This window comes from Oncorhynchus mykiss, chromosome 10, assembly GCF_057628025.1.
Source record: "Oncorhynchus mykiss isolate SJ-2025 chromosome 10, ASM5762802v1, whole genome shotgun sequence".
Taxonomy (NCBI): Eukaryota; Metazoa; Chordata; class Actinopteri; order Salmoniformes; family Salmonidae; genus Oncorhynchus; species Oncorhynchus mykiss.
Window position 1 is genome coordinate 84,415,912 of NC_143031.1, and position 17,500 is coordinate 84,433,411.

At 45.7% G+C, this 17,500-nt stretch overlaps 1 protein-coding gene across 1 annotated transcript in view; it reads left to right on the plus strand.

Moving 5' to 3' along the window:
• The window catches only part of LOC110517086 (serine/threonine-protein phosphatase 2A 55 kDa regulatory subunit B gamma isoform), a 33,165-nt gene that overhangs the window by 14,466 nt on the left and 1,199 nt on the right, over positions 1–17,500 (plus strand). Inside the window, exons 5-9 of the mRNA XM_090188203.1 lie at positions 233–410; positions 13,265–13,429; positions 14,158–14,327; positions 14,619–14,710; positions 15,270–15,345. Of these exons, the coding sequence (XP_090044329.1) occupies positions 233–410; positions 13,265–13,429; positions 14,158–14,327; positions 14,619–14,710; positions 15,270–15,345 (681 nt within the window). The remainder of the gene's footprint in view (positions 1–232; positions 411–13,264; positions 13,430–14,157; positions 14,328–14,618; positions 14,711–15,269; positions 15,346–17,500) is intronic.

The window sequence follows — 17,500 nt, forward strand, 5'->3', positions numbered from 1 at the left end:
TCTCCCCCCTCCCTCCCTCCCTCCCTCCCTCTGTCCCTCTCTCTCTCCCAACTCCTTCCCTCCTCACTCCCTCCCTCTCTCCAACCTCCTACCCTCCCTCCCTCCCCCTCTCTCTCCCCTTCCCCCTCTCTCCCCCCAACCGCCCTCCGTCTCTCTCTCTCTCCCTCCCCTCTCTCACTCCCCCAACCCTACCTCCCACCCCTCCCTCCCTCCCTCCCTCCCTCCCTCCCAGGTTCCTGTGTTGAGACCTACAGACCTGATGGTGGAGGTACGTCCTAGGAGGGTGTTCTCCAATGGGCATACCTACCATGTTAACTCCATATCGGTCAACAGTGACGGAGAGACCTACCTGTCAGCTGATGACCTGAGGATCAACATGTGGCATCTGGGGATCACAGACCGCAGCTTCAGTATCCTTCACTGTGAGAGGGACACACACACACATGTACAGAGACATACACACATGCACGCACACACACACAGTTGTGGAGACCCACACACACAAACAGGAAAGCAGACACACACACACACATACATACACACACACACACACACAGGAAAGCAGACACACACACACACACACACACACACAGGGAAGCAGACATACACACACACACACATGATTTAGGTGCTGGACCGTTACTGTTTATATTGAGGTAGAGGCCCGGTACTGTTCATATTGAGGTAGGGGCCGGTACTGTTTATATTGAGGTAGTTGCCCGGTACTGTTTATATTGAGGTAGTGGCCCGGTACTGTTTATATTGAGGTAGTGGACCAGTACTGTTTATATTGAGGTAGTGGCCCGGTACTGTTCATATTGAGGTAGTGGCCCGGTACTGTTTATATTGAGGTAGTGGACCAGTACTGTTTATATTGAGGTAGTTGCCCGGTACTGTTTATATTGAGGTAGTGGCCCGGTACTGTTTATATTGAGGTAGTGGACCAGTACTGTTTATATTGAGGTAGTGGACCGGTACTGTTTATATTGAGGTAGTGGCCCAGTACTGTTTATATTGAGGTAGTGGCCCGGTACTGTTTATATTGAGGTAGTGGCCTGGTACTGTTTATATTGACGTAGTGGCCCAGTACTGTTTATATTGAGGTAGTGGCCCGGTACTGTTTATATTGAGGTAGTGGACCGGTACTGTTTATATTGAGGTAGTGGCCCGGTACTGTTTATATTGAGGTAGTGGACCGGTACTGTTTATATTGAGGTAGTGGCCCGGTACTGTTTATATTGAGGTAGTGGCCCAGTACTGTTTATATTGAGGTAGTGGACCAGTACTGTTTATATTGAGGTAGTGGACCGGTACTGTTTATATTGAGGTAGTGGCCCGGTACTGTTTATATTGAGGTAGTGGCCCGGTACTGTTTATATTGAGGTAGTGGCCCAGTACTGTTTATATTGAGGTAGTGGACCAGTACTGTTTATATTGAGGTAGTGGCCCGGTACTGTTTATATTGAGGTAGTGGCCCAGTACTGTTTATATTGAGGTAGTGGACCAGTACTGTTTATATTGAGGTGCTGGCCCGGTACTGTTTATATTGAGGTAGTGGCCCGGTACTGTTTATATTGAGGTGCTGGCCCGGTACTGTTTATATTGAGGTAGTGGACCAGTACTGTTTATATTGAGGTAGTGGACCAGTACTGTTTATATTGAGGTGCTGGCCCGGTACTGTTTATATTGAGGTAGTGGACCAGTACTGTTTATATTGAGGTAGTGGCCCGGTACTGTTTATATTGAGGTAGTGGCCCAGTACTGTTTATATTGAGGTAGTGGACCAGTACTGTTTATATTGAGGTGCTGGCCCGGTACTGTTTATATTGAGGTAGTGGACCAGTACTGTTTATATTGAGGTAGTGGACCAGTACTGTTTATATTGAGGTAGTGGACCAGTACTGTTTATATTGAGGTACTGGCCCGGTACTGTTTATATTGAGGTAGTGGCCCAGTACTGTTTATATTGAGGTAGTGGACCAGTACTGTTTATATTGAGGTGCTGGAGCTCCACAATACTTTTAATCTGATATTCAAAAAGAGGAACAGGAAGTAGAACATTTGAGGTGCCGGAACTCAGCTCTGTTGAGCTCCTTCCCAATCCCAGACTCTATATGGCTCTGTGCCAGTCTTCCTTCCCAATCACTGACTCTCTATGGCTCTGTGCCAGTCTTCCTGTTCAATCACAGACTCTATATGGCTCTGTGCCAGTCTTCCTGTTCAATCACAGACTCTATATGGCTCTGTGCCAGTCTTCCTGTTCAATCACAGACTCTATATGGCTCTGTGCCAGTCTTCCTTCCCAATCACTGACTCTCTATGGCTCTGTGCCAGTCTTCCTGTTCAATCACAGACTCTATATGGCTCTGTGCCAGTCTTCCTGCCCAATCACAGACTCTATATGGCTCTGTGCCAGTCTTCCTGTTCAATCACAGACTCTATATGGCTCTGTGCCAGTCTTCCTGTTCAATCACAGACTCTATATGGCTCTGTGCCAGTCTTCCTGTTCAATCACAGACTCTATATGGCTCTGTGCCAGTCTTCCTGCCCAATCACATACTCTATATGGCTCTGTGCCAGTCTGGGTAGGAATGTACATGTGTAAAATCTTAATTTGACGCAGTTTGATACAGCAGGAAAATAATCCTGCAGTAACAGGAAATGTTTCGGGGTGTCAGGTAGCCTAGTGGTTAGAGCGCTGGGCCAATAACCAAAAGGTTGCTAAATCTGTACGCTTGTTTTATTCCATGTGTAGCTCTGTGTTGTTGTTTGTGTCGAACTGCTTTGCTTTATCTTGTCCAGGTCGCAGTTGTAAATGAGAACTTGTTCTCAACTGGCCGACCTGGTTAAACAAAAGGTGAAATAAAGAAGTAAAATATGAAATATATAAAATCCCCGATCTGACAAGGTACAAATCTGTTGTTCTGTCCCTGAACAGACAGTTAACCCACTGTTTCCCCGGTAGGCCGTCACTGTAAATAAGAATTTGTTCTTAACTGACTTGTCTAGTTAAATAAAGGTTACATAAAAAAAAACATAAATACAACATTTGAATTATTATATGGATTATAATTATTGGACATGTTTGGTTGATAAATTTCAAGTTTGACGTTTCAAAGTGGAAATGACAAACGTGTGGAAGCCTTTTAAACGTCAAACACGCGACAAGTTTAAAATGTCCTTCACTCAAGGTGATCAAATTACGCTCCTCCATCTGTAGGCTGCAGTGTTTAAACAGTTCGGTACCAGAGACCCAGTCGTTCATTCTGTCTGTTCAGTTGTTCTGCAACAAGGTGATCAAATGACTCTCCTCCATCTGTAGGCTGTAGTGTTTAAACAGTTCGGTACCAGAGACCCAGTCGTTAATTCTGTCTGTTCAGTTGTTCTGCAACAAGGTGATCAAATTACGCTCCTCCATCTGTAGGCTGCAGTGTTTAAACAGTTCAGTACCAGAGACCCAGTCGTTCATTCTGTCTGTTCAGTTGTTCTGCAACAAGGTGATCAAATGACGCTCCTCCATCTGTAGGCTGTAGTGTTTAAACAGTTCAGTACCAGAGACCCAGTCGTTCATTCTGTCTGTTCAGTTGTTCTGCAACAAGGTGATCAAATTACTCTCCTCCATCTGTAGGCTGTAGTGTTTAAACAGTTCTGTACCAGAGACCCAGTCGTTCATTCTGTCTGTTCAGTTGTTCTGCAACAAGGTGATCAAATTACGCTCCTCCATCTGTAGGCTGTAGTGTTTAAACAGTTCAGTACCAGAGACCCAGTCGTTCATTCTGTCTGTTCAGTTGTTCTGCAACAAGGTGATCAAATTACGCTCCTCCATCTGTAGGCTGCAGTGTTTAAACAGTTCAGTACCAGAGACCCAGTCGTTCATTCTGTCTGTTCAGTTGTTCTGCAACAAGGTGATCAAATTACGCTCCTCCATCTGTAGGCTGCAGTGTTTAAACGGGCTTTATCATAACAGGACCCTGACCTAGAAAACATCTACAGAGAAGTTTAAACGGGCTCTACCATAACAGGACCCTGACCTAGAAAACATCTACAGAGAAGTTTAAAAGGGCTCTACCATAACAGGACCCTGACCTAGAAAACATCTACAGAGAAGTTTAAATAATTCACTCAGTGTCAACTCCCTACTCTCTACTCTCTACTCCACTAAGACACACAGGGCTCGCTGCAAATAGAATGTGTGTGTGTGTGCTCGCGCTCGTACATGTGTGTGTGCGTGTGACAGGGTTGATTAAGTTCAATAGCTGAGGCTAAAAACGATCTCTGCATATTCATAGTGTGTCTGTGTACTATGAGGTGACCGTTAGTCAGGCTAGCTACAACCACGACATCCATCTACTGTACAGTTAGTCAGGCTAGCTACAACCACTACATCCATCTACTGCACAGTTAATCAGGCTAGCTACAACCACCACATCCATCTACTGTACAGTTAATCAGGCTAGCTACAACCACTACATCCATCTACTGTACAGCTAATCAGGCTAGCTACAACCACTACATCCATCTACTGCACAGCTAATCAGGCTAGCTACAACCACCACATCCATCTACTGTACAGCTAATCAGGCTAGCTACAACCACCACATCCATCTACTGTACAGTTAATCAAGCTAGCTACAACCACTACATCCATCTACTGTACAGTTAGTCAGGCTAGCTACAACCACCACATCCATCAACTGTACAGCTAATCAGGCTACTACTGTACAGTTAGTCAGGCTAGCTACAACCACTACATCCATCTACTGTACAGTTAATCAGGCTACTACTGTACAGTTAATCAGGCTAGCTACAACCACCACATCTACTACTGTACCGTTAATCAGGCTAGCTACAACCACCACATCTACTACTGTACAGTTAATCAGGATAATTCTGTACAGTTAATCAGGCTAGCTACAACCACCACATCCATCTACTGTACAGTTAATCAGGCTAGCTACAACCTCCACATCCATCTACTGTACAGTTAATCAGGCTAGCTACAACCACTACATCCATCTACTGTACAGTTAGTCAGGCTAGCTACAACCACCACATCCATCTACTGTACAGCTAATCAGGCTACTACTGTACAGTTAGTCAGGCTAGCTACAACCACTACATCCATCTACTGTACAGTTAATCAGGCTACTACTGTACAGTTAATCAGGCTAGCTACAACCACGACATCCATCTACTGTACAGTTAGTCAGGCTAGCTACAACCACCACATCCATCTACTGTACAGCTAATCAGGCTACTACTGTACAGTTAGTCAGGCTAGCTACAACCACTACATCCATCTACTGTACAGTTAATCAGGCTACTACTGTACAGTTAATCAGGCTAGCTACAACCACCACATCTACTACTGTACCGTTAATCAGGCTAGCTACAACCACCACATCTACTACTGTACCGTTAATCAGGCTACTACTGTACAGTTAATCAGGATAATTCTGTACAGTTAATCAGGCTACTACTGTACAGTTAATCAGGCTAGCTACAACCACCACATCTACTACTGTACCGTTAATCAGGCTAGCTACAACCACCACATCTACTACTGTACCGTTAATCAGGCTACTACTGTACAGTTAATCAGGATAATTCTGTACAGTTAATCAGGCTAGCTACAACCACCACATCCATCTACTGTACAGCTAATCAGGCTAGCTACAACCACCACATCCATCTACTGTACAGTTAATCAGGCTAGCTACAACCTCCACATCCATCTACTGTACAGCTAATCAGGCTAGCTACAACCACCACATCCATCTACTGTACAGTTAATCAGGCTAGCTACAACCTCCACATCCATCTACTGTACAGTTAATCAGGCTAGCTACATCCACTACATCCATCTACTGTACAGTTAATCAAGCTAGCTACAACCACTACATCCATCTACTGTACAGTTAATCAGGCTAGCTACAACCACCACATCCATCTACTGTACAGTTAATCAGGCTAGCTACAACCACCTCATCCATCTACCGTACAGTAAATCAGGCTAGCTACAACCACCTCATCCATCTACTGTACAGCTAATCAGGCTAGCTACAACCACCACATCCATCTACTGTACAGTTAATCAAGCTAGCTACAACCACCACATCCATCTACTGTACAGTTAATCAGGCTAGCTACAACCACCACATCCATCTACTGTACAGTTAATCAGGATAATACTGTACAGTTAATCAGGCTAGCTACAACCACCACATTCATCTACTGTACAGCTAATCAGGCTAGCTACAACCACCACATCCATCTACTGTACAGTTAATCAGGCTAGCTACAACCACTACATCCATCTACTGTACAGCTAATCAGGCTAGCTACAACCACTACATCCATCTACTGCACAGTTACTCAGGCTAGCTACAACCACCACATCCATCTACTGTACAGTTAATCAGGCTAGCTACAACCACTACATCCATCTACTGTACAGTTAATCAGGCTAGCTACAACCACCACATCCATCAACTGTACAGCTAATCAGGCTACTACTGTACAGTTAGTCAGGCTAGCTACAACCACTACATCCATCTACTGTACAGTTAATCAGGCTACTACTGTACAGTTAATCAGGCTAGCTACAACCACCACATCTACTACTGTACCGTTAATCAGGCTAGCTACAACCACCACATCTACTACTGTACAGTTAATCAGGATAATTCTGTACAGTTAATCAGGCTAGCTACAACCACCACATCCATCTACTGTACAGTTAATCAGGCTAGCTACAACCTCCACATCCATCTACTGTACAGTTAATCAGGCTAGCTACAACCACTACATCCATCTACTGTACAGTTAGTCAGGCTAGCTACAACCACCACATCCATCTACTGTACAGCTAATCAGGCTACTACTGTACAGTTAGTCAGGCTAGCTACAACCACTACATCCATCTACTGTACAGTTAATCAGGCTACTACTGTACAGTTAATCAGGCTAGCTACAACCACGACATCCATCTACTGTACAGTTAGTCAGGCTAGCTACAACCACTACATCCATCTACTGCACAGTTAATCAGGCTAGCTACAACCACCACATCCATCTACTGTACAGTTAATCAGGCTAGCTACAACCACTACATCCATCTACTGTACAGCTAATCAGGCTAGCTACAACCACTACATCCATCTACTGCACAGCTAATCAGGCTAGCTACAACCACCACATCCATCTACTGTACAGCTAATCAGGCTAGCTACAACCACCACATCCATCTACTGTACAGTTAATCAGGCTAGCTACAACCACTACATCCATCTACTGTACAGTTAATCAGGCTACTACTGTACAGTTAATCAGGCTAGCTACAACCACCACATCTACTACTGTACCGTTAATCAGGCTAGCTACAACCACCACATCTACTACTGTACAGTTAATCAGGATAATTCTGTACAGTTAATCAGGCTAGCTACAACCACCACATCCATCTACTGTACAGTTAATCAGGCTAGCTACAACCTCCACATCCATCTACTGTACAGTTAATCAGGCTAGCTACAACCACTACATCCATCTACTGTACAGTTAGTCAGGCTAGCTACAACCACCACATCCATCTACTGTACAGCTAATCAGGCTACTACTGTACAGTTAGTCAGGCTAGCTACAACCACTACATCCATCTACTGTACAGTTAATCAGGCTACTACTGTACAGTTAATCAGGCTAGCTACAACCACAACATCCATCTACTGTACAGTTAGTCAGGCTAGCTACAACCACCACATCCATCTACTGTACAGCTAATCAGGCTACTACTGTACAGTTAGTCAGGCTAGCTACAACCACTACATCCATCTACTGTACAGTTAATCAGGCTACTACTGTACAGTTAATCAGGCTAGCTACAACCACCACATCTACTACTGTACCGTTAATCAGGCTAGCTACAACCACCACATCTACTACTGTACCGTTAATCAGGCTACTACTGTACAGTTAATCAGGATAATTCTGTACAGTTAATCAGGCTACTACTGTACAGTTAATCAGGCTAGCTACAACCACCACATCTACTACTGTACCGTTAATCAGGCTAGCTACAACCACCACATCTACTACTGTACCGTTAATCAGGCTACTACTGTACAGTTAATCAGGATAATTCTGTACAGTTAATCAGGCTAGCTACAACCACCACATCCATCTACTGTACAGCTAATCAGGCTAGCTACAACCACCACATCCATCTACTGTACAGTTAATCAGGCTAGCTACAACCTCCACATCCATCTACTGTACAGCTAATCAGGCTAGCTACAACCACCACATCCATCTACTGTACAGTTAATCAGGCTAGCTACAACCTCCACATCCATCTACTGTACAGTTAATCAGGCTAGCTACATCCACTACATCCATCTACTGTACAGTTAATCAGGCTAGCTACAACCACTACATCCATCTACTGTACAGTTAATCAGGCTAGCTACAACCACCACATCCATCTACTGTACAGTTAATCAGGCTAGCTACAACCACCACATCCATCTACTGTACAGTTAATCAGGCTAGCTACAACCACCTCATCCATCTACCGTACAGTTAATCAGGCTAGCTACAACCACCTCATCCATCTACTGTACAGCTAATCAGGCTAGCTACAACCACCACATCCATCTACTGTACAGTTAATCAGGCTAGCTACAACCACCACATCCATCTACTGTACAGTTAATCAGGCTAGCTACAACCACCACATCCATCTACTGTACAGTTAATCAGGATAATACTGTACAGTTAATCAGGCTAGCTACAACCACCACATTCATCTACTGTACAGCTAATCAGGCTAGCTACAACCACCACATCCATCTACTGTACAGTTAATCAGGCTAGCTACAACCACTACATCCATCTACTGTACAGCTAATCAGGCTAGCTACAACCACTACATCCATCTACTGCACAGTTACTCAGGCTAGCTACAACCACCACATCCATCTACTGTACAGTTAATCAGGCTAGCTACAACCACTACATCCATCTACTGTACAGTTAATCAGGCTAGCTACAACCACCACATCCATCAACTGTACAGCTAATCAGGCTACTACTGTACAGTTAGTCAGGCTAGCTACAACCACTACATCCATCTACTGTACAGTTAATCAGGCTACTACTGTACAGTTAATCAGGCTAGCTACAACCACCACATCTACTACTGTACCGTTAATCAGGCTAGCTACAACCACCACATCTACTACTGTACAGTTAATCAGGATAATTCTGTACAGTTAATCAGGCTAGCTACAACCACCACATCCATCTACTGTACAGTTAATCAGGCTAGCTACAACCTCCACATCCATCTACTGTACAGTTAATCAGGCTAGCTACAACCACTACATCCATCTACTGTACAGTTAGTCAGGCTAGCTACAACCACCACATCCATCTACTGTACAGCTAATCAGGCTACTACTGTACAGTTAGTCAGGCTAGCTACAACCACTACATCCATCTACTGTACAGTTAATCAGGCTACTACTGTACAGTTAATCAGGCTAGCTACAACCACGACATCCATCTACTGTACAGTTAATCAGGCTACTACTGTACAGTTAATCAGGCTAGCTACAACCACCACATCTACTACTGTACCGTTAATCAGGCTAGCTACAACCACCACATCTACTACTGTACCGTTAATCAGGCTACTACTGTACAGTTAATCAGGATAATTCTGTACAGTTAATCAGGCTACTACTGTACAGTTAATCAGGCTAGCTACAACCACCACATCTACTACTGTACCGTTAATCAGGCTAGCTACAACCACCACATCTACTACTGTACCGTTAATCAGGCTAGCTACAACCACCACATCTACTACTGTACCGTTAATCAGGCTACTACTGTACAGTTAATCAGGATAATTCTGTACAGTTAGTCAGGCTAGCTACAACCACCACATCCATCTACTGTACAGCTAATCAGGCTAGCTACAACCACCACATCCATCTACTGTACAGTTAATCAGGATAATTCTGTACAGTTAATCAGGCTACTACTGTACAGTTAATCAGGCTAGCTACAACCACCACATCTACTACTGTACCGTTAATCAGGCTAGCTACAACCACCACATCTACTACTGTACCGTTAATCAGGCTAGCTACAACCACCACATCTACTACTGTACCGTTAATCAGGCTACTACTGTACAGTTAATCAGGATAATTCTGTACAGTTAATCAGGCTAGCTACAACCACCACATCCATCTACTGTACAGCTAATCAGGCTAGCTACAACCACCACATCCATCTACTGTACAGTTAATCAGGCTAGCTACAACCTCCAAATCCATCTACTGTACAGCTAATCAGGCTAGCTACAACCACCACATCCATCTACTGTACAGTTAATCAGGCTAGCTACAACCTCCACATCCATCTACTGTACAGTTAATCAGGCTAGCTACATCCACTACATCCATCTACTGTACAGTTAATCAGGCTAGCTACAACCACTACATCCATCTACTGTACAGTTAATCAGGCTAGCTACAACAACCACATCCATCTACTGTACAGTTAATCAGGCTAGCTACAACCACCTCATCCATCTACCGTACAGTTAATCAGGCTAGCTACAACCACCTCATCCATCTACTGTACAGCTAATCAGGCTAGCTACAACCACCACATCCATCTACTGTACAGTTAATCAGGCTAGCTACAACCACCACATCCATCTACTGTACAGTTAATCAGGCTAGCTACAACCACCACATCCATCTACTGTACAGTTAATCAGGATAATACTGTACAGTTAATCAGGCTAGCTACAACCACCACATTCATCTACTGTACAGCTAATCAGGCTAGCTACAACCACCACATCCATCTACTGTACAGCTAATCAGGCTAGCTACAACCACCACATCCATCTACTGTACAGCTAATCAGGCTAGCTACAACCACCACATCCATCTACTCTACAGCTAATCAGGCTAGCTACAACCACCACATCCTTCTACTGTACCGTTAATCAGGCTAGCTACAACCACTACATCCATCTACTGTACAGCTAATCAGGCTAGCTACAACCTCCACATCCATCTACTGTACCGTTAATCAGGCTACTACTGTACAGTTAATCAGGCTAGCTACAACCTCCACATCCATCTACTGTACCGTTAATCAGGCTACTACTGTACAGCTAATCAGGCTAGCTACAACCACCACATCTACTACTGTACCGTTAATCAGGCTACTACTGTACAGTTAATCAGGATAATTCTGTACAGTTAATCAGGCTAGCTACAACCACCACATCCATCTACTGTACAGCTAATCAGGCTAGCTACAACCACCACATCCATCTACTGTACAGTTAATCAGGATAATTCTGTACAGTTAATCAGGCTACTACTGTACAGTTAATCAGGCTAGCTACAACCACCACATCTACTACTGTACCGTTAATCAGGCTAGCTACAACCACCACATCTACTACTGTACCGTTAATCAGGCTAGCTACAACCACCACATCTACTACTGTACCGTTAATCAGGCTACTACTGTACAGTTAATCAGGATAATTCTGTACAGTTAATCAGGCTAGCTACAACCACCACATCCATCTACTGTACAGCTAATCAGGCTAGCTACAACCACCACATCCATCTACTGTACAGTTAATCAGGCTAGCTACAACCTCCAAATCCATCTACTGTACAGCTAATCAGGCTAGCTACAACCACCACATCCATCTACTGTACAGTTAATCAGGCTAGCTACAACCTCCACATCCATCTACTGTACAGTTAATCAGGCTAGCTACATCCACTACATCCATCTACTGTACAGTTAATCAGGCTAGCTACAACCACTACATCCATCTACTGTACAGTTAATCAGGCTAGCTACAACAACCACATCCATCTACTGTACAGTTAATCAGGCTAGCTACAACCACCTCATCCATCTACCGTACAGTTAATCAGGCTAGCTACAACCACCTCATCCATCTACTGTACAGCTAATCAGGCTAGCTACAACCACCACATCCATCTACTGTACAGTTAATCAGGCTAGCTACAACCACCACATCCATCTACTGTACAGTTAATCAGGCTAGCTACAACCACCACATCCATCTACTGTACAGTTAATCAGGATAATACTGTACAGTTAATCAGGCTAGCTACAACCACCACATTCATCTACTGTACAGCTAATCAGGCTAGCTACAACCACCACATCCATCTACTGTACAGCTAATCAGGCTAGCTACAACCACCACATCCATCTACTGTACAGCTAATCAGGCTAGCTACAACCACCACATCCATCTACTCTACAGCTAATCAGGCTAGCTACAACCACCACATCCTTCTACTGTACCGTTAATCAGGCTAGCTACAACCACTACATCCATCTACTGTACAGCTAATCAGGCTAGCTACAACCTCCACATCCATCTACTGTACCGTTAATCAGGCTACTACTGTACAGTTAATCAGGCTAGCTACAACCTCCACATCCATCTACTGTACCGTTAATCAGGCTACTACTGTACAGCTAATCAGGCTAGCTACAACCACCACAGCCATCTACTCCTCCATACACAGTCCTGTGTTGTTCTACCTGAGTATCTCTCCTTCAGACATAGTTCTGTGTTGTTCTACCTGATTATCTCTCCTCCAGACACAGTCCTGTGTTGTTCTACCTGAGTATCTCTCCTCCAGACACAGTCCTGTGTTGTTCTACCTGAGTATCTCTCCTCCAGACATAGTCCTGTGTTGTTCTACCTGAGTATCTCTCCTCCAGACACAGTCCTGTGTTGTTCTACCTGAGTATCTCTCCTCCAGACACAGTCCTGTGTTGTTCTACCTGAGTATCTCTCCTCCAGACACAGTCCTGTGTTGTTCTACCTGAGTATCTCTCCTCCAGACACAGTCCTGTGTTGTTCTACCTGAGTATCTCTCCTCCAGACACAGTCCTGTGTTGTTCTACCTGAGTATCTCTCCTCCAGACACAGTCCTGTGTTGTTCTACCTGAGTATCTCTCCTCCAGACACAGTCCTGTGTTGTTCTACCTGAGTATCTCTCCTCCAGACACAGTCCTGTGTTGTTCTACCTGAGTATCTCTCCTCCAGACACAGTACTGTGTTGTTCTACCTGAGTATCTCTCCTCCAGACACAGTCCTGTGTTGTTCTACCTGAGTATCTCTCATCCAGACACAGTACTGTGTTGTTCTACCTGAGTATCTCTCCTCCAGACATAGTGGACATCAAGCCAGCCAACATGGAGGAGCTAACAGAGGTGATAACAGCAGCAGAGTTTCATCCTCACCACTGTCACCTGTTTGTCTACAGTAGCAGTAAAGGATCTCTACGTCTCTGTGACATGAGGGCCTCGGCACTTTGCGACAAACACACCAAACGTGAGTTGGCTACACACGGGGGAAGACAAAAGGCTTTGCTGTCAGTCACTAAATCATGTGTAGTCAATCAAATCAAATCAAATCAAATTTTATTTGTCACATACACATGGTTAGCAGATGTTAATGCGAGTGTAGCGAAATGCTTCGGATCTTACTCTTCGAGGTCCAGAGTACGACTACTGCTGGTTCTGATAATTAATTGCTCCCACATGGTGTCCCAGGTCTAAATCAGTCCTTCATTTTAAATCAGGAGTAGATCTGGCTTCCACCCACATGTTGTCGCAGGTCTAAATCAGTCCTTCATTTAAATCAGCAGTACAAGTGGCCTCAGGTCCAGATTGGAATTTACACCCCCTTATATTGTGATATCCATCTTTCTCCTTCCTAAACTCCTCTCTCCTCCCACTCTCCCTTCGTCTCCTCTCCTCCCACTCTCCCTTCGTCTCCTCTCCTCCTCCCTGTCTCCTTCCTCTCATCTCCTCTCTCCTTGTCACCTCTCCCTCCTCTCTCCTCTCCTCGCCTCTCCTCCTCATCTCCTCTCTCCTCCCCTCTCCTCTCCTCCCCCTCTCCTCCCCCTCGTCTCCTCTCTCCTCCCCCTCTCCTCTCCTCCCCTTGTCTCCATCTCCTCTCCTCATCTCCTCTCCCCCCCCCTCGTCTCCTCTCTCCTCCCCCTCTGCTCTCCTCCCCTCGTCTCCTCTCTCCACCTCCCTCTCTCTCTCTTCCTTTAGTCTTTGAGGAACCAGAGGACCCAGGAAGTCGTTCATTCTTCTCTGAGATCGTGTCGTCGGTGTCGGATGTGAAGTTCAGTCACAACGGGCGGTACCTGCTGACCAGGGATTACCTGACGGCCAAGGTGTGGGACTTACACATGGAGAAAGGCCCCGTCGAAACCTACCAGGTCAGCCCGCTAAACAAACACACACACACACACACACACACACGCAGAAACACACATGCACACACACACACTAGGCACACGCAGAAACACACATGCATACACACACACACACACACACACACTAGGCACACGCAGAAACCCACATGTACACACACACACTAGGCACACGCAGAAACACACACACTAGGCACACGCAGTGAATTAATGAATGCCTTGGAAAAACCTGTCAACACTCTCTCCTGCCCTCTCCCTCTCTCCTCCCTCCTTTCTCCCATGTCTGTCTCTCTGTAGGTTCATGACTACCTGAGGACTAAGCTGTGCTCTCTGTACGAGAACGACTGTATATTTGACAAGTTCGAGTGTGTCTGGAACAGCTCCGACAGGTGTGTGCGTCTTCGTCTACTCTGAGGCTTTATCCCACAGATAAATCAATCCCAGAGAAGAGCTTTGGAGATGTCAAAATCAATCCCTTCTCTCCTTCATCTCTCCTCCTCTTCCTGTTCCAACCCCACCCTTCCCTCTCTCCATCTCTCCTCCTCTTCCTGTAAAAACCTCACCCTTCCCTCTCTCCATCTCTCCTCCTCTTCCTGTAAAACCCCCACCCTTCCCTCTCTCCATCTCTCCTCCTCTTCCTGTAAAAACCCCACCCTTCCCTCTCTCCATCTCTCCTCCTCTTCCTGTAAAAACCCCACCCTTCCCTCTCTCCATCTCTCCTCCTCTTCCTGTCCCAACTCCACTCTTCCCTCTCTCTCCATCTCTCCTTCTCTTCCTGTCCCAACCCCACTCTTTTCTCTTTCTCCATCCCTTCATTTTCTTCTCCCTCTCTTTGTCCCTCTTTCATCCCCCCCTTCCATCTTCTCTCCTCCTTCTACTACCTCTCTCTCTCATCCTCTCCCTCCTCCTCTCTCTCCTCCTCTCCCTCCTCCTCTCCCCTCTCCCCAGTGTGATAATGACTGGGGCGTACAACAGCTTCTTCCGGATGTTTGACAGGGAGACGGGGCGGGGCGTGACCCTGGAGGTAAGCATATATACAAACACACAAGTTTCTAACGTAAGTCGCTAACGTAAGTCTCTAACGTAAGTCTCTAACATAAGCCGCTAAAGGAGGCCGCTAACATAAGCCGCTAACGTAAATCGCTAACGTAAGTCGCTAACGTAAGCCGCTAACGTAAGTCGCTAACGTAAGCCGCTAACGTAGGCCGCTAACGTAAGCCGCTAACGTAGGCCGCTAACGTAAGCCGCTAACGTAAGCCGCTAACATAAGCCGCTAAAGGAGGCCGCTAACATAAGTCGCTAACGAAAGTCGCTAACGTCAAATCAAATCAAATTTTATTTGTCACATACACATGGTTAGCAGATGTTAATGCGAGTGTAGCGAAATGCCTGTGCTTCTAGTTCCGACAATGCAGTAATAACCAACAAGTAATCTAGCTAACAATTCCAAAACTACTACCTTATAGACACAAGTGTAAGGGGATAAAGAATATGTACATAAAGATATATGAATGAGTGATGGTACAGAGCGGCATAGGCAAGATACAGTAGATGGTATTGAGTGCAGTATATACATATGAGATGAGTATGTAAACAAAGTGGCATAGTTAAAGTGGCTAGTGATACATGTATTACATAAAGATGCAGTAGATGATATAGAGTACAGTATATACGTATACATATGAGATGAATAATGTAGGGTATGTAAACATTATATTAGGTAGCATTGTTTAAAGTGGCTAGTGATATATTTTACATAATTTCCCATCAATTTCCATTATTAAAGTGGCTGGAGTTGAGTTAGTGTGTTGGCAGCAGCCTCTCTGAGTTTGTGGTGGCTGTTTAACAGTCTGATGGCCTTGAGATAGAAGCTGTTTTTCAGTCTCTCGGTCCCAGCTTTGATGCACCTGTACTGACCTCGCCTTCTGGATGATAGCGGGGTGAACAGGCAGTGGCTCGGGTGGTTGTAGTCCTTGATGATCTTTATGGCCTTCCTGTGACATCGGGTGGTGTAGGTGTCCTGGAGGGCAGGTAGTTTGCCCCCGGTGATGCGTTGTGCAGACCTCACTACCCTCTGGAGAGCCTTACGGTTGTGAGCGGAGCAGTTGCCGTACCGGGCGGTGATACAGCCCGACAGGATGCTCTCGATTGTGCATCTGTAGAAGTTTGTGAGTGGTTTTGGTGACAAGCCAAATTTCTTCAGCCTCCTGAGGTTGAAGAGGCGCTGCTGCGCCTTCTTCACGATGCTGTCTGTGTGGGTGGACCAATTCAGTTTGTCTGTGATGTGTACGCCGAGGAACTTAAAATGTACTACCCTCTCCACTACTGTTCCATCGATGTGGATAGGGGGGTGTTCCCTCTGCTGTTTCCTGAAGTCCACAATCATCTCCTTAGTTTTGTTGACGTTGAGTGTGAGGTTATTTTCCTGACACCATACTCCGAGGGCCCTCAACTCCTCCCTGTAGGCCGTCTCGTCGTTGTTGGTAATCAAGCCTACCACTGTTGTGTCGTCCGCAAACTTAATGATTGAGTTGGAGGCGTGCGTGGCCACGCAGTCGTGGGTGAACAGGGAGTACAGGAGAGGGCTCAGAACGCACCCTTGTGGGGCCCCAGTGTTGAGGATCAGCGGGGTGGAAATGTTGTTGCCTACCCTCACCACCTGGGGGCGCTCCGTCAGGAAGTCCAGTATCCAGTTGCACAGGGCGGGGTCGAGACCCAGGGTCTCGAGCTTGATGACGAGCTTGGAGGGCACTATGGTGTTAAATGCCGAGCTGTAGTCGATGAACAGCATTCTCACATAGGTATTCCTCTTGTCCAGATGGGTTAGGGCAGTGTGCAGTGTGGTTGAGATTGCATCGTCTGTGGACCTATTTGGGCGGTAAGCAAATTGGAGTGGGTCTAGGGTGTCAGGTAGGGTGGAGGTGATGTGGTCCTTGACTAGTCTCTCAAAGCACTTCATGATGACGGAAGTGAGTGCTACGGTAGTCGTTTAGCTCAGTTACCTTAGCTTTCTTGGGAACAGGAACAATGGTGGCCCTCTTGAAGCATGTGGGAACAACAGACTGGGATAGGGATTGATGGAATATGTCCGTAAACACACCGGCCAGCTGGTCTGCGCTCTGAGGGCGCGGCTGGGGATGCCGTCTGGGCCTGCAGCCTTGCGAGGGTTGACACGTTTA